Here is a 19,451-nt window from a genome sequence, read left to right as displayed (position 1 = left end):
TCTTTTATTTTTTTTGTTTCTTTTTTAAAGGTCATTGCTATTTATTTTTCTTGGATTTTAAACATTTGAATCAAGTTCAAAAGCAGGTACATATATTTCGCAATATCTAGTTTAGTTCTATCTTATAAAATTAAATCTTACACACGATGGGTGAAACAAATATGCTAAAATGATTTCATTTACTTTTAGCATATTTATTTTAATGTAGTTTCAGTTTATAAACAATGAAACAAGGAATGAGTAGATTTGGAACTGTAGATTCCAAATGTCAATAAAGGCTTTGAATGACTTTTAAATTATTTGCAGGCAGACTGTTTTTTCAATAAATAGGCCAATTTTTACCCCATGATTATTTAAGATCCTAGTTCTTTAAAATCTTAAATGGAAAATACTAATACTTCCAAAGGCTGAGTGAAATACACATGAAATCTAATCGATATCATAATTTTGTGGCTTTAAAAAGTTTATCTTGGTTACTGTAATAAGAACCAACTAGAAATATATTGTTTTCTAACATAGCTCTAATTTAAATAACATAAATTACTTTAAATTGTAGTTTTTATTTCGTACAATAATTATATGCTTATCAATTTTTCTAAAAATTGACCAAAACTTACTGGTTTTAAAAATTTATTGTGAGAAATTTGAATAAATAATATTGGGCTGAAATAATTTTAGCCTCCAAATCCTAGTCAACTCAAGTTTCAAATACTTCTTGGAGATATTTAAAGTAAAATTTTGTGGATAATGTTAAGCTGAATATTATATTGTGTTTGAGTCACATACTGCCAGTAAAAATTTAGTGATAGGTTCTAAATTAAAAGATATTTACTCCTTGGTTCTGTCCCTGAATCAACCGTAATTGCTGTACTTGATCTAATATCAACTTGAAATTTTATGTGTTGTATCTATATGAAATTACATGCAAAATAAAAGGACAAATAGTGAATTTACTGAAGTTTTACCGTGCACTAGACACAATTCTAAGTCCTTTACATGTGTAAATTTAATCTTTGCAGTAACACTTGGAGGTTTTTAAGGGGTAATTATTCACCTTAAGACCTTAACAGCTAGTTAGTGCCAGAACTAGGATTCCAACAGGCATCCTGGCATCAGAGTCTATTTTCTTAACCTTTACTCCTTGTCGAATCACACTGCATGTCAATAAATAAATTAAATTGTGTTTAGTTTTAAAATCTATGATTTTTTTTCTTTTCAGTAAACATCATTTTAGTTTGGAGACATGGCTATGATGCTTTAAATCCAAATATTGATTGGATTAAATGATCACTAACGTCCTCATCTTTAAAACCCTGTGATTATTTTAATACTTTGAGTTATGAACTATGAAACCAAACTAGTACATTGTGATTGTCAGGAGTCTTAATGTCACAACAGTCTTGTCAGGATTAGAGATAGAGATTTCAGAGTTATTAATATTTAGTGTGAATTACTGAATGAAACCACCCAAGAAGAATGTTATTCTGGTAATGGTGACTCGGAAAATGCAGCCAGTGAGGTGACTATAAAAACATTACATCATGGAAGCCAAGAATAGAAGGGAGTAATCACTTGTAAAATATTGCTGAGTGGTCAAGTATAGTAAGATGGAAAACAGTAACAATGCATTTGGCACTGCGGTGCGTTGTGGAGTTATGGGAAAGTATGCTTTAATAGATTAGCTTTTAAAAAAGTGAGAGGTGAGCAAGTACAGATTACAAGTAAGAAAGTCTCCATAAATTTTTTAGTAAAGAATAACACATTGGATTCTTGGAGAACCTGCGGGACCTAGGAAAAAGTTTTGTTAGTTTAAAGTAAGGAACACTAAAGTATGTTTGCTGATGGGAATGAGCCAATAGAAAAGGAGACAGTGTGATGAAGGAGGAGAGAGAACAATCACTGTAGCAGCACAGCTCCTGAGAAGCAGCAGGATGAGTGGACATGCTGGCTTTATAGGAACAGAGGCACTTATTTCATTCTAATAGGAGGGAACACAGAGTGTGAGTACTGTTGAAGGTAGTTGATAGATTTGGGTTTAGAAAGATGAGAACATTCCTGCAACTATGCTTGGTTGCAGTCTCCCAGAAATGGACTCTGAACCAAGGGTTCACTGCAATTTATGAAGGAAGTGCTTTCAGAAAGTATCAGTAAGAAAGTATGGGGCAACGATAGGTAAGAGGAAGGAGTTATGTAAGGTTGTGAGTTTGTGTGATGTCTCAGACTGACCCTGACCCCAAAGGGAGCTCTGGAGTGCAAATTGCACTTTAGAGCTATCCATTCTTGAGGCAAAGGAACTGGGGTCCTGTAACTCCATACCTGTTATAATTGACTACAGGCTTTCTCGAGGATGGGAATAGAATGTGAACTTCCAAGCACTTTTGGCTGTATGGGCATAGAAGCTCTAGTACCCAAGGACAATCATGTGTGGGTTACAGGGGCAAGCCTTTCACAGCTAAGCATGCAGCAGCTGGAGCAATGGCTTCGGGAGCAGTACAAGGGATTATTAGGTCCGGACAGTGCACCAATGCATTTGCAACTCTCAGATTGTTTCTAATTTTTTAAGGAAATAGGAGGCAATATACAGTGGAGGGGCTTGGGTTGAGAAGGAAGTTTGAGACTGAAGGAAGATGTGAAATATCCCTTAAATGGAGAATGGGTAAGCATATTGCTAGGAAAGTAAAATTGGCTTGTAAGATTGCTAAGTGCCATTAGAAATTTCTTAGGAATTTACAATGTCTTCAATAATCATGGCTGTGGGAACATTCTAATAATGATCACATACCTAGGGTTGGCATTTTTTTTCAAATCATTAAAAGGGAATAGGTACATAAGAAAATAAGAGATCATAGGATCTAGGCTGGCCAAGGAGGAAAGTATGAACTTGAAGGAGGTGTTGTATAGTGAAAAGTGGAGAGACAGAAGAACAAAAGGTCTACAAATGTTAGTAAATAACAAAAATAAAAAGGAATAAAGGGTAGAAGCAAATATCGAATGGCAAGAACCTCAAAGGAGCTGGTTTTTTGACAAAAGGTAAATTAGGATTCAGTATTGGTACTCCTACCACTTGAAGGTTGTGAGAGCACCAATGCTAGAATTTGTGTAATCTTCAGAGAAACCACCATCAGCAAGGGAGAATTTCACTTGGAGCCTGAAGGTGACAGAAACGCCCAGAGATGAAGTTTAGGATACAGGGGAATTTGTTGATATTGGACTGTGAATGGAAATGGTGGAAAATTGGATGAGATTAAGATATATAAAAAGAAATGTTAAAATAAATGGAATATCTTGTAACCATTTTTGTTGTCCAAATTCATTACTTCTTATCTTCTCATGATCACTAACCATCTGGGTCAGTAGAGTCCAGTAGCTACGAAAAAGTCCCCGAGATAGGTGACAACACTACTTACACACTGCCTTAGATACATACATGTTCTCTCCAAATTCTAGAAAAGTACCAAGATACATACATCTTGATATATAAATCTTAAAAATTACAGCTCAGGCTATTTAATTACTCATATATACTGATTCATAAAAAGAAACTAAAATGCTCTATGATTAAAGGTAATAAATAGATGATCACAGAATCATCAATTAATCATCACCAAGGTAATAGACTACTCAAATGGGCTGAAAAAATTTACCAACATATTCTGGGTTCATATCATTTTCCCCTATTTCTAAGGGAACACCTCATTTAAGTAAAATAACAATAAGGTAATATGTTTCAAGCTTCATCTTTTCTCATTTTCCTGTTTTCTAGGAGTGCTTTCTAACACGAGTATTACTTTCTTTTGAAATATTTTTTTCTTTATCTCATATTAAAATTGGTGAAAGCATGTAGTCACGATTACTTTAAATAAAAGACTATGTATTAAATCACTGGATTTATAATTAAAATGTGCAGACAGTATAGTGGAATGTTGTGGCTTGAGCTCTTCAGACCATACTTGAAAATTTCCTAATCTATTTTTCCTTGGCTGAGTCCCAATGGTTGTTGGATTTTCCCACTACATACAATTATGTATTTGTAAAAGGCCTGTCATCAAAGGCCTTGACACTTTTATAAATGTGCTATTTGAGTATGCATTTTAGAATACCCTGGAATGTTTTCTATGGAAGTGGATATTTATAAATCAGACACTTCATTGTGCTAACACAAAAATCATCTCAGTTCCGGAACTAAGACTGATAGTCTCAGATAATAATTTAAAACTTTTTAAGTTATTAGGTTAAGAAAACAAGCCATGAGCATTAAAATTAGACATTTATCAGCAAAAATATTGACATTACTGGATATTAATTTATTACATATACCAAGATGTAAGTAAAAAAATGGCACGTTTTCTAATAGTCATTGTCACTGCAGTTCTCTGATTTTAATGCCTTCTTTGAACTTACCACATCTTGTTCAATTCACTGCAGAAAGGTTTCTAAAATTGCCAGATCTTCCATTCAGTAACTTTCATAATGCAAAATAATGAAATAATAAATATGCAACATCTCAGTTAATAATACTCACAGGAATAAAATTATTATGCCCATTTGTTTCTATTAGATTTTCTCTTTTTTTAAAAATGTTTAAAATTTTTCCCCATTTTTTAAATTAGTTTTCCTGTACTTTTTTCTTTTTCTAAATTTGAATGCTTTTGCCATTACATAATCTTATCCCAGACTGTCATGTCTCTGTTAATTTTGTCTTTCTTACAGGGAAAGATATAAATTTAAATTGTCAGTTTTTTCTCTGTGGTATATGCTTTTGAAGTATTTTAACAAAAAAAAACCTTTATACCAAAAGTAGGAAATATGTATATTCCTTGAATTCCTTTCTACATTTTCTTTTATTTGTCTTAGAGTTTTAAAATTCACATTAAGATCTTTAATATCTTTGGAGGACAATTTGTTTTCTTTATATAATAAGCCAAATTTCCAATATTATTTGCTAAATAATCCATCCTTTTCCTCCAGAATTGTGCTGCCATGCTATCCTTTATAAATCTGTGTTTCTGTGCTTTCTCTTCTGTTCCATGGACATACACTTTTTTCTCTACTATTATAACGGTATTACCAGAACATGTTTAATATCTGGTACAATGAGTACTACCATTTTGATCGTCTCTTTCAAAATTACATTAGCTACTCATGGTCTTTTATTATACTTTCATATAAATTTCAAAATCGATTGCTAAATGTCTTCTAATATGTCTTACCATTCTGAGATAAATCTTAATTAATCATAATGTTTATTCACCATGAGGCTTTGCTATTTAGCAGCTTATCTATGGTTTTTATTGTCAATTATTAAGTAAAATATTCTTATAATTTACTTTTCATTCTCTTAAACTGCCCTTACCTGGTAAGTTATAATAGTATCATAAAATGTTTTTCTCCTTTTCTGTCTAGGCCTAATCTACATGAAAAAAGGATTATTTGTTATTTGAATATTAGATAGCATTTATTTGTAAAATGTTTTGGGGCTGGAGGCGTTTTTGGAGATGTAACAGCAGATGGATATGTATACATATTTTATTAGTTATCAGTTTCTAATTTAATTTCATTATCATCAAATACATTCTGATTGATGTTGATTCTTAGTAATTTATGAGGCTGCCCTTTGGCCTAAAATGTGATTAACTTAAGACTTATTATTTTGCTTAGGGCTTTTTATATATCTATTACAAAATTGGATTTATTTATTATATTGCTTAAATTTCCCATAACATTTCTTAATTTTTTTTCTCATTGACATAGTTTTAAGAATATTATATTTAAATTTCTAGTAACAGATTCAATTAGGAAAAATCATATCTCACAGAGCTTTTGTTAAAAAAGCAGACTTGAAATTGAGATCTTGGGTCATTAATTAGGCCTACTCACTGTCCACATAACTAGCTTTTGTGCAGTATCCATTCAGGGTGACTTCAAATTCTTTACCAGATAATTACAGTGGACTTTCGCTGTCCCATATGAACGATAAATTCAAAAATTCAGAGTGCTCTTCAATAGCTCTTACTAATTCATTACCTAGGGGTCATAGACTATTCTTTCGTTGGTTCAGTTCAACTCTGAAAAGATCCTAGTGAGGTTACTATATTTATTGTGGAGGTGAGTAAACTAAGGCTTATGAGGGTTATGTTACTTTTCCAAAATTAAATAAAACCTGTCTGCTTCCTATTGTGTTTCAGTGCCTCCCTTGGTTCCATTTATTGGAATCTTTAGTAAGTACAGACATGTTGTTTTAAATACTCGGTCATGCTTTTTTTATGTTTTATTTATTCTTACAAGCATTTTATAATAAAATACTTACTCACAGATGGGGTATGATGAATGTTTCTGTTGCAAGTTGTTGAAATGTGAGGTGATGATACCATATGGTATGAGAAAGAGTATATAACAACAATTCATCCTGTCAAAACACATTTGGCAAGAATACCAAAAAGTTATTAATTTCCTGACTTATTTTTCTTAACTTAAAATGTGTGCATCTTCTAAGTTAAAAAGAAATTCTGAAAGAATGTAAATGTTCTTTAAAGTACTTCACCTCCTTGCACTACAATGGCCACATTTTATCAGCCATGTAGTCACATGTTCTGAAGAGTCACATGTTCTAAGACTCCATGCATGTCTAAAAAATATCGGCCCACCTGTAGTGAGCCAGGAAACATTGTGATATAAATTATAAGTATTAATAAAAAATGTTAACTATTGCTAATATAATATGGATCTTGAAATGTTACTAACTGAAGCTACAGTTTTCATTGTTTATGAGATAAAAATTATTGGAAATACAACTTTCATTTTATGTAGATATCTTGTCAATTATTTCACCCTTCCAAAACAATTCAAATTTTCAAAAAAAACCATAAGAAAAATATTAATGAAGTCCAATTTTAGATCATATATCTCTTAATGAATTTTAATGCAAATTTCCCATATGATTTTATGTCTTATTAATTTATGGTCAAATGATAACATTTAGTGAAACATTTCAGTGACTTAAAGGACTTTTCGATACTGAGGATACAATATATTGGGTTGTCGGGAAAGTCATGACGTATTTTTCTATGTTTTTCAATGCAAAAATGCATCATGACTTTCCCAACAGCCCAATATTTATGAATTAAATTTAGATTTCTCATGTAATCCAGAGAAATCTGGGTTTCCATTTTAATGTTTATTAGAAATCTGGATATATACCCCATTTCAATTGAGAATGTAAATATTCATAGCATCCTAAAAAAAAATCTCAAAATGAAACATGGTATACCTGAGGCTTTTTAAATGTAAATATTAAAGATAATTTCAGAAAGAGGCAGTGACTCTCTCTTCCTTTTTGGATTTCTACTTAATAAATTAAACACTTAAAAGGAAACCTAATGTAGCATTGTGTGTTTGTATTTTTCCCTATAGCCCCTTTTTGAGGTCAGAAGGTCAATATACAACATTAATTGTAATACCAAATATTTATATATTACTTTTGTATTTTAAACTTTTGTGTTTTTTCATATTATTGTGTGTATTGAATAAAAGCTTCAAGCCCTTTATTTAATACAAAAACTATCCATAGGAAGAAAATTCTGTATTTATCTCCATTTCACAGATGAAGAATGTGAGACTTAGGTTAAATAATTAACCCAACATTGCATTTAGTAATAAAATGCTCAGCTGATGTTCAAACTCATGTAAGCTGATTCAAAAGTCCATGCATTCAGTCACTATGATAACTACCTGTCATATATTAATATTAATAAATAATCATACATTGATATTATTTGCTTATAACATAAGATTCCAAAATTTTATGTCTTATTTGCATGAAGCCTACCAATTCATGTTTATAATAGAGGGAGGTACTAAGTTATACTAAGTTTGTAGCTGTTTATATACAATATAATAATTCATTATTCATTCTCATAATTAGTACCCTTAATGTTTTCACATATAAATTAGCTCTTTGACCATATCCTATTAAGTTATAAAAATGTGTAACACTGAGTTGTGGAGATAATATCATTAAAGTTTTTTCAGTCATTGATTTAGTATTTATTGATTTTGATTTATTATACTCAATTTGGCCTAATTTCAGACTTATTCAGTTCATCAGCAATGTAAAATCTGTGATTACAATTTAATATGGTATGTGCTCTGGAATCTGCAATATAGGGATATTGAGGAATGGGAATGAAAATGTTTATGATATATTTTAAGTCATTTATTTTATTTAAAAATGTATTTGATACATTTTAAGTCATTTATTTATTTGGTTCATTTCATCCTCTTAATAAATTTCATATGGACAAAATGTAGCAATATAGCTTTTAGTAGAATATTTAATAGCAATAAAATTCATAGTTAAAATATAATCATATTCTCCATTGTTTATAATTTTTACATTTATGTTATGTGACTTTATTTTTCTAACAAAATTTCATACTTTAATACTTAGTGATTTAAACATGTAACCATAATAGAACATTATTCATATTTTACTCAGAAATATCGAATTACATTCTAAATGACTTTTCTTTTTAATCTTATTATCGTGGTTAAAAAGAGAGAGAGAATGGAATATGATAATGTAATTTTAGGATGGCATAATCCCACTAATATAAAATACATTTGAAAGAAATATAAAGCAGTCAGGATTTCTATCATAAGTGTTACTAGTGGATTAAGCATTTCCATCACTGTGAGGTGGAAACATAAAATGTTTATATTTTTCTCTGATCATTACTCTTTTTGCTATACTATCTTATATATGCCTTAACCACTGGATAGCAGATTTCTGAACAATATCTTAGATGTTGATACTTTGCCATTCTATTATGGCTTTAAATGTGTCCCCAATTTAAAACGTGAATAACATATCCCATTTGAAATTTCCTTGCTCCATTGCCTGCTAAAATTTGTGACTGCAGGATTAGTATAAGTAAAGGTATCCATTGCTCTCTTTCCTTCCTCTGTCCACTGTTCCACATAGTCTGTGAACACTGCACTCCTAAAGGGCTTCTCTTTACTCCTCCAGTTGGAAAGACTGGGACCCCTGAATTGGTACTGTGGCAAAGCAGTGTCTCACTTAGAAGCAGAACACTTCTAAGTAAAATCTATTAGCTTGAGTTGGGGCTGCCTCTTTTTAGAATATGGGTAACTGAATCCTCTTAGACCTTAGTTTGGGAACCTCATTGTTGACTGAGGGGCAATAGGGAAAACCTGCTCAACATACAGATACATAAGTATTTATTACCTTTGTTCCTTCTATGTACAATGAAGAATAATTTTATCTAGAGAACTCACTCACATTACCTTTATCATTCCTACAGTAATCCACACCAAATTCAAGGGGAAAATCTTCTTTGATGTAATTAGTTTTATACCAGGGAAAATGAATTCAGCTGCATAGTGAACCTGGTAATATTCATATATATATATATATATATATATATATATATATATATATATTAATATATATATATATGAGCTACCTCTCTTTCTCACTATTAAATATACAGTTTATTCACCAAACCAGTTAACTAATCCCCAAGCAATACCAGAGGATCCCACTCAGAATATATGAATTTTTAAGTTGATGGGATCAGTAATTCTGCCTAAGCCATTCATTTTCCTTTGCTTGTTATGACTTATCAATGACCAGATCTTTTGGCTTGGGGATTAAATACTCAAGTATGCCTCCTATTGCTCCATCTTTCTTTACATCAAACCTTACACATCCCACTATTGAAAAACAAATTCTCTACAATCTAAACATAAAAGAGAAAAATAATAAGGGAATTTGTAAACTACTTCAATAATTTATCTTCTTTATATTAAATTTTAGATAAAACACAATATTTTGAACTCTTGAAGTCAAAGAAAGCATATCCTATACTTAAATGGATTTTGTCAATTCATTTGTCTATATTGATACAATATATTATGAATCTTTACATCATAACATTAATTTATGTTAACATTTTCATTAAGAAATCCATTCTTTTTTAGATATATTTTGAGCTAAGCTTCCATGGGGCTAGATGTTAATAGGCATTTTTCATTCTTTTCAATTGTTATAGAATGTATAAATATATACATGATTATTATCATCTGTGCAGAGACATAAAAATTTCGATTTTGTTTCTAATGATCACTTGTAAAGATAAAATTATGGCATTAATATTTAAATAAAGTTATATGTTAGTAAGAATAAAATAGAATGTTTGACAAAAGGAAGATATATTTGCTAAAGGGGGTCTTTTTATCTTATTTGTTCCTTGAAAATTGTATGTACATGTTATTTTATTTCATTTTCAACAAGGCGCCATTTATAAATGATAAGATAACATGTAAGTCCCTTTCAACATCTGCGGAGAGCATCTTAGGTTTTTCTGTCCATATTTTCATAAAATCTTAAAAATAGCTGCCATGAAATCAATTTAGAGATACAACCTGGAATGGGATTTTTTCTTTCTATGGACTTGCATTGGTAAATCAGAATGAAAATTATGTAGCTTTAGAAACTATATTGTAGATATGTTTTTTTATAATTAAAAATTGAATCAAGAGTGTATAGCTTTACCAGTATAACTGGTGGCGATATTGCAATCAATTTAATTTGGATTTGGTGGAGAGACATTATAAAATTAGATTCTCTAAGCCAATAGACTATCTGACAAAATGATGGAAGGCACTGACATAGATAATCTTTAGTGGTGTTTAGATTTTGAACCATTGTATATTACTTATGTCATTCTGGAAGTAAAATTAATGAATGATTTTTTTGTCCATTAGCATGAATTTCTGTATTGAATATAAACTGGGTATTCTTATAGCTAAAAGATAAAACTAAATGCTTTATTAATTATTGCACAGGCTAAGCCACTGTAACAAATACTCTAAAATATAGTGGCTTAAACTTACTAAATATATAAGAATCTAGAAGTATGTGGTCTAAATTTGATACAACTCCATGTCAATAAACAGCTTCAATTTATGGGTCTGAAGCTCTACTGTCACTTTCTCCTAGCAAAAGGGGAGGGAAAATTGTCAAAGGAAGCCCAGTTCCAATCCATTAATTAAGTGTCACAATTCATTTCTGTTCACATCCCAGTGGACTTTACTTAAACACATGGCTGTACCAAACTGTAAGTGATGGTAGAATTACAATCTTTGTATTGAGTGGCACAATTGGCTGGTCCCCACAATTTCCAACAAACACTGATGAATTGTGCCCTGGTATCTCTCTTTTTAATATTTTGCATTAAAGTCAAAACATCTCACTCCGCAATTATAGTGCAAGCATTTTTTAAAAACATTTAGATAGGTTAATATAATTTTATAGAGCACTTTTGCATATATTCCTGTATCTACCTCTATAACTTTCTTTACTTGACATTGTAATGTACAATTGAAGGTAGAAAGAGTCATTCCTGTCATGAACTTGGGATCACAGATGGAACATACTGATGCAATGGAAATGCATATAATGGAATAATTATCACGTTATTATAATACTCTATAGCTTTCAGTGTTAATAGAAGTACAGGATTTTCTTTCTAGGCACAGTTCACAGCTGTTAAATATGATCAATTATTAGAAACACTTCTCTTTTTATATTTCACGCATCCATAGCATTATTTAAATATCTCTTAGAATTTCATTTCCTTGCTTAAAATTCTCTTTGAATGTCCTGATCCAGCACTGTCCAATAGAACTTTCTGTAAGGACATAAATGTTCTAAAACTGCACTGCCCAATATGGCAGCTGTGGAAGCTTCTGAGCTCTTGTAATGTGACTAGGGTGACTAAGAAACTGAATCTGTAGTTCTTGTAGTTCTGTAGAACTGACTAAGGAACTGAAACTGTGGCCTGTAGTCACCATGTTAGCGCAGTTAGTCACTCACTACTCCATCTACAAACTTATTTCCACCACGTCTATTTGAATGCATAGTATCACCCCTGAAACATCCTCAAAAGAATTTATCTACTCAACATTTATAATTTTCTCTTTCATTCTTTGGGGAAGAAATTCTGTGTTTTCAGTGTAACTTTCGCTTTAAATACATAATCACTATGTAATACTGAAAACAGTATGTGTCAGGCACTGTTCTGAGCATTTTATCCATAATATATCATTTCACTATCACAAGAAACTTGCATTGTAATTATCACCATTTTATAAATTCATAAACTGACCAACCACAGGTTAATTAATTCTGCCTAGATCAAGTAGTTAGTAAGTAACTGAGCTAGGATGTAAACCCCAGGCAACCTGGCTTCAAATCTCTGGCTCTTGCCCCATTCTTCACTCTATCATTCTGGAAGATGATTTTCATCTGTAGTGCTCTTATTCAAAATGCATCACAGTGGGGCCTTTCTAAAAACTTTATTCATATATGCATAATATCAGAAACTATTGCTTCTGGCAAGAGGTAAGAGAAAAATCAGACAATTTCTCTTCCTTTTCTATCCTATCACATTTCACTGAGCAGCAACTATGTTTGTTAAAAAGATTATCTAGAATGTTTCCTAACTTATCTTTACTAATTTGGCTCTGGGATCTTATTTTATCAGAGAGATATTAAATAAATTAGTAAACACAAGTGATAACGAACAGATGCTATATGTTTGCTCCTATTACTACAAAAGATTATTCAAAAAAATTTTTTTTCCTGGTAAACTAACAGAAAGAATTCTAAAGAATCAGGATCCATTATTTTCAGAGCTATAACATTCAGATTTAACTCAGGTCAATCATCTATAAGTTAAAATTACTTAGAAACATACTGTCCATAATTAAGTAATCTTACCTACTAATATTACAGAATAAGGATACCTGTAGGTGACATGAAATCTGTCATTTTAAGTATGCCCTGGGCCTTTACCAGATTGCTCATAAGATTTCTCATTCTCCAGAGAAATGCAATCTCTCAGAAATAAATGTCTCTGTCAAGTCACAAGTAATATGAGCACATGATTTAAAAAATGTAATGTTTTGGTCTTGTAAGGGATATTTCAGTTTTGTAAAATTGACTTGATTCCTTGTTATTTAAGTTCTCATGGTCATTTTAGGATTTACCTTCTGGACATAAAGGGAAGGTTATGATGCCTTTTAGGGAGGTGGGGGACAGACATTTTTGGGGACCAGGAGAATATTTTTCATATGAAATTCTTTGTCATAAAATGCTAATGTTGGTGTTCTTGTCTTTATGTCTATGCATTCTTTAGCTATGAGGATAACAGACCCTTCATCAAGTAAGAATGACCTGAATGGCTGATAAATCCCGTTTATCAGTGTGGTCCCATGAACCAGCTGTCAGATCAGTGCTGAAAAATCATTAGAGCTTCTGTCATTTACTTTGAGGCAGAAGAGCAAACTGTGCAGGAAAATAACCAGGCACACAACTTCTATGCAAAATAAATATGCTACAGGTGTACTGCCAAGAAAAAGAAATCTGCTTCACCTCTTTTAATTGGAGATCACCTGAATTCGGTGCCACAGTAATAGCAGCTTCATGTGGGACAGACTTGTTTCGCTTTTAGTAGCTTTCTCCTTTCATCGTGATGTGTTCCTCTGTGCTGCATCTGTCATTTCTGTTGTTTGTTTGGACATCATTCATCTAAAATTATTTTTTGATTTAGTAGTTGATCTTCAAAATGACCTATGGGTATGCAGCTACCCAATTGCAATTGATATTAATGAATTTCTTTATTAAATATCCCAAAAATTAAATTTTACAGATGCACTATTATTCCTTTCAGTTTGATACATATCGCTTGATTAATGATCTACTTGTTTATGAATATATATATTTTTTTAATTTCTGAAGCAAAGCTACAAGTCTGTACTAATCAATTAAAAATAAATGCAGATGTTAATATTTGGACATCTTAAAATTACATGTCCTGCAACAATAAGCTTTAAAATGGACATCCAATGGGTGACCTTGCTCTAGACTTTCAGTTTGTTCTTCTGGTGAAGAGTCCTTTGTTTTCATTTTCTCCAATGCCATTTCACTTATTTCTTCATCCTCTTGCTTATATTTTTCTTTAGAAATTGGGCTTATTGCAGTTTATATTATTAACTATTAGGCCCATAATGTGTTTTCTGGTAGATTATAGCTGAATTGAATATTTTATCCTATCATTTTATTTCTAAATCTACATAGCAGTTTGCCTTGATTTAATAGTGATTCTTCCCATTTTTCCTTTTTCCAATGCCTGTAAGACATTGAGAGATTTACCTTGAAAGTTCCTATATTTTTAAATCTAAGTTATAGAATCAAATGTTAACATCTAAGATCTTTTCTAAATTATATAAGCAAACATGCCACATACAATGGCAAGTCTCCTTTAGGTATTCTTTATTCAAGGTTGTTAATGTTTTAAATTAAACATGTTAAATTTAGTGGATATTTAAATCTAAAATAGAGTGGCTGATGCTGTTAAAGAAAAATGGTAAATATTTGAGATTAATTTTAATAAAACTTTAATAACAATTGACTACTCTGAGACCATATCTTTCTTAAGATGTAGTTCTCTCTGAAAACTTTTATAAAACCCAGCTTCAGATTATGGTAAACATATGTGACTTTTTCCCCCCTTCATTTTGCAAAGTTTCAGTCCCCATAAGTATGTCTTCCTTAGACAGTGTAAGTGGAAGATAATAGTCTAGTGAAAAGAAATAATAGTTTACCCTATTCAAGGAAGGTGTGCTGGGAAAGGAAAGAGTGTGTTCATGAGTTTGTAGATGTCTAGTCTGGTTTGGTCGTGTTCTCCTATATACTTACAGAGGAATAGAGAAAGATTTCACTTTCAATTATTGGATTCCAGTCTACTGGAAAGGCTCATCTATGTTGATAGTAAATACAAGACACATAACTACAAATATATGGACTTTTGTCACCTATTTATTACTATTGTGAATGGCAGCTGAGAAGAAACTAGGGGAATGGAGTGAGACTGAGAATTTGTCCTCCATTCTAGACTATTGTGTTCATACCACTCCATCCCCATCCTCAACTTCATTTTCTCCCTTGAGTTTATAGACACTTGAAAGAGATGAAGGTGTCCTGAGCCTTAAGCTTCTGTTCAATAAAGCTGCCAAGTGCCTAATTTCCAAAGTCTAGTCCAATGTAACTTAGAAAACAGCAATCCAAAAGTGAAAAAAACATCACGACGTAGAGTGGAACTTTTTTTTTCCATCCACTTGTTTCACACTTGTTCTACATAACTATAGAGTCAGACAAATAGAACTTTTCACATCTATACATGTATTCCATATACTGGTTCCTTCTGATAAGACTTCTATTTTTGTCAGTAAACACTAAAAATTGTATGGAGAAAGAGGAAATATGGAAAAATGGGGTGAAGTGTATAAGATGAAGCACAAGGAGACAGTCCAGTCAAACAAATGGTATTATACCAATGAAAGCAGTGGAAACTAACATAGCTTTATAGACTTTTTTCTCCCTTGCCATTCACCATAATTACATCTCCATATCATTTGCATATGTGCTACAAATACATGAATACTTTAATAGTACCAATCTGCTTTTGCTTAACTGAATTTCTGTGTTCATAACATATTCACATATATCTCCTGAAACTTGAAAACTTGTAGTCCCCATTAAAACTTTAAAGTACTTATGCCACTTGTCTTACATTTTCTGTCAATAAAACTACTTCAACATATTTTCAGTGTCAGTTTTGTTGATATGATATGATTGTTATTTAAAGACCATTTATTTGATAACCCTTAATTTTCTCTTCTCTTGACAGGTCATGGGTTATAGGTGCAATAGCTCTTCTCTGCCTCTTAGGATTGACCTGGGCCTTTGGACTCATGTATATTAATGAAAGCACAGTCATCATGGCATATCTCTTCACCATTTTCAATTCTCTACAGGGAATGTTTATATTCATTTTCCATTGTGTCCTGCAAAAGAAGGTAAGCTAGACTTCTCTAGTCAACAATAAATGGCATATATCTCATGATAGCAAAGTAACAATAATAAAAATCATTCTTGAGATGTTTGTTTCTAACAAATATATTACTTTGTTGATTTAATTTTTAAAATAGTAAAGATAAAACAGACACCAAATATAAGCATACTAGTTGGTAAATGTGTTTAACAGAAAAAACAAAATCAAAATATTTTCTGACTTGACATTGCACAAAAATTATATTCTTGTAGACTAGAGCTTATAGTCTTTAATATTTTTATTTGGCAGATGCATGAAAGTTGTGTATTAGAAGTAGCTTTTCTAAGATGTTATGGAGACATGATACATACACACACATATACACGGCATGGCATAGGAAACATATTTTCAGGTTCTTTAAAAAATAGTTTTTACATACCAGAAAGTATAAATGTCTAAACATTTTATGATAAAGTAACATTTATATTTTTTGAATGAATGATGAAGTACTTAGTAATGGTCTTTGTACTTCTCTTCTTTAAAAGCATCTTTTATAAAATCTATGAGTTGGGTAATTAGAATGCAATATTTAACTTTTATACTTGTATATTTTCGTGATTTTTCATATCTACAAGAATATAAAATATTTATTTGCTTTTTTTTTTAATCTCAAGATTGATTTTCTCATCTTATGCTCTTTAACTCTATGAAAAATGTGGTACTTATAGTTTTGATCACATAGACCCCTGAGCCAAGACTGCCTGGGCCTGAATCCTGGTTCCTCCACTTAAAAGCTTATGGGACTTTGGGCAAGTTAATTAACCTTTCATGCCCCATTTTCCTCATGTGTAACATAGAGGTAATAAAAATAATTATGAGATACTGAGAGGTGGCTCTGAAAATGAAATGGCAAAATGTGATTTTTTTCTGAAAAACAAGAAGACCTATTTTTTTTCCCCTTTGGAAAACAAAGAAAATAAAAAGAAATATATATATTTCTTTTTTGGTTAGTGAAACTAACCAAAGTTTTTGGTTAGTGAAACTGATGGGATATAAAATAAAAGTTGAGTAAGGTGTCCGCTTTTTTTCTATTTCAATTTTATGTGATGGTAGGGAATCAAATATATGTTGACATTATTATAAGTACAAGCTAGAATAGTAATGATGACTCAAGCCTATAAATTAAGGTTACAGGAAAATAAGAGGTTATATCAGAATGGATGAATCTTCCCAAATACTTAGTGTACACAACCCCCAAACTGTGGTTGCTGAACCCAATAAGTGTTTTTTTGTTTTACTCATGGCCGCTTGATGGAATGTGACCCATGGAGGGACACAGGCTGATGAAGGTTCAACCAAACTCAATGTATGATTTGCATTCGCCTTGGGTGTTCACATTCACAAGCAGTCTGAGAAAGAGAGAGAGGGTCTTGTGTAAAAGGTCTGAAAAAGGCTCACATCACTTCTCACTTTCCATTAAATAGGACACGATTAGTGGTACCATGTAAACAGCAAGGAAGACTGGGAAACATAGTCTAGGTTATTAATTCCAAGAAGATAAGAAATTGAGTGCTGCAAACAACTTGTGATCTACCACACTTGATGAGCATAAAGAATACAAGACATGCGAATGATGAGTAGCAATAGAGATAGAAGGAAGGGAGTGTCTGAGGAGAATCAGAATCAAGATGATACACTGAATTAAAGAAAGGAGAAAATGTCCAGAAGTTGACAGTGGTCAGTATTGTAAAACACTTCAGAGAAGCCAGAGAGACTAAGCACATGAGAAAGATTTCTACATTTTGCTAGAAGAAAGCCATAACTGATTGTCAAGAGATATACATGTAGAAAGATGGGTTGAAATGAGGAGGTTAAGGAAAAAGGTAGCATGTCCATGTAAATAGGAAATATCAGGATATCATGATCAGTTATAACATTTTCAAATATAGTGATCCAGAATTACCCATTATCTTTATTTTATATATTAGCTGGAAATTTAGACTAACAAAATTTTACACTTTAATGTTAATATAGAAATTTTCTACAGAGCAGAAAATATTTTTTGTACTTTATATATTAACTATTTTGGTTTTGAGTATTTTTTATTAGCCAATGCCTATTAGAATTTTCCCACTTATTTTTATTATTTTTCTAGTCTTACAAATACACATCGCTGGTATAACTACAAAATGCATTTGATATTGAGGAAGAGATACTGAACCTCAAGATTGAAAAATGAGTCTAGAGTTTTTAGTATGTTTAGCATAACTGAAATTTTTAAAAATATGTCATCAAACTCAATTTTGTGAATCACTATAGAATAGAGTTCAGCAAACTACATATCATAAGCCAGATTTATCCATCTGGCTTTAATCTTTATGGCAAGTCAGCCAAAAATGATTTTTATATTTTTAAATGGTTACATTTAAAATTTTAAATAGGTACACATACAATATCCGTGGTTTTGCCTCTTGGCTCACAAAGCCTAAAATATTGACTATCTGACCCTCCATGAAAAAAAATTGCCAAGCCCTTATTAGAAGCTTACTTTTGTGATTTATAATCACAAGTAATACCATATTGTTCTTTTATCCATTCTGTGTTTTGAACTTTTCAATTTTGGTGGCATTTTTATTGGTGTCAAGAACATGGCCCAAATCAGCAAATATAGAAAACATTGAATTATCATTGGCTTTTTATTTTTTCCTACAATAAAATATCAGGTATTTCTTTGTGAAATTGCAGGAATAGTCTTAGGAGATATTTCTTGTATTCTTTTTGTTAATTGAGATATGACATTCTGTAGGATTAAGGTGTACAGGGCAATGATTTGATATACGCAGATATTGTAAAATGATTATCACCATAGTGTTAGCTAATATCTTTGTCACCTCACATAATTACTATTTCTTTAATGTGGTGAGAACATTTAAGATATCTCTTAGCAACTTTCGAGTATATGATACAGTATTGTTAACTGGAATCGTCATCCTGTACATTAGGTCCCCAGAACTTTTTCATCTTATAGCTTGAATTTTATACATTTTGACCAACGTTTCTTCATTTCCCCACCCCAAACCTCGGGTAACCACCATTTTTTTTCTGTTTCTATGAGTTTGGCTTTTTTAGATTCCACATATAAGTGATATCATATAGTATTTTGTTTCTCCATCTGACTTTTTTCACTTAGCATAATGCCCTCAGATCTATCCATGTTGTCGAAAATGGCAGGATTTCCTTCTCTCTCATGGCTGAAAAAAAACTCCATTGCATATATGTATTACATTTTTTTATCCATTCATTCATTTCTGGACACCGGTTGTTTCCATATCTTGGCTATTGTGAATAATGCTTCAGTGGACATGGGAATGCAGATATCTCTGTGAGATCCTGAGTTCAATTCCTTTGGATGTATACCCAGAGGTGGGATTGCTAGATCATATAGTGGTTCTATTTGTAATTGTTTGAGGAGCCTCCAGTGTTTTCCATAGTGACTGTACCAGTTTATGTTCCCACCAAACAGCGCGCAAGGGA

The 19,451-nt window shown here is 31.6% G+C and overlaps 1 protein-coding gene across 2 annotated transcripts in view; it reads left to right on the top strand.

Moving 5' to 3' along the window:
* ADGRL3 (adhesion G protein-coupled receptor L3) overlaps positions 1-19,451 on the top strand; it is a 125,833-nt gene that overhangs the window by 67,695 nt on the left and 38,687 nt on the right. The window contains exons 9-10 of one of the 2 annotated variants that reach the window (XM_019632341.1): positions 13,221-13,247; positions 15,774-15,942. In XM_019632341.1, coding sequence (XP_019487886.1) covers positions 13,221-13,247; positions 15,774-15,942 — 196 coding nt within the window. The remainder of the gene's footprint in view (positions 1-13,220; positions 13,248-15,773; positions 15,943-19,451) is intronic. The other variant, XM_019632339.1, reaches the window with a different exon arrangement.

Source organism: Hipposideros armiger, unplaced genomic scaffold (genome assembly GCF_001890085.2).
Source record: "Hipposideros armiger isolate ML-2016 unplaced genomic scaffold, ASM189008v1 scaffold_1128, whole genome shotgun sequence".
Classification (NCBI taxonomy): Eukaryota; Metazoa; Chordata; class Mammalia; order Chiroptera; family Hipposideridae; genus Hipposideros; species Hipposideros armiger.
Note: the sequence above shows the minus strand (reverse complement) of the source record. Positions and strands in the feature narration are given on the sequence as shown.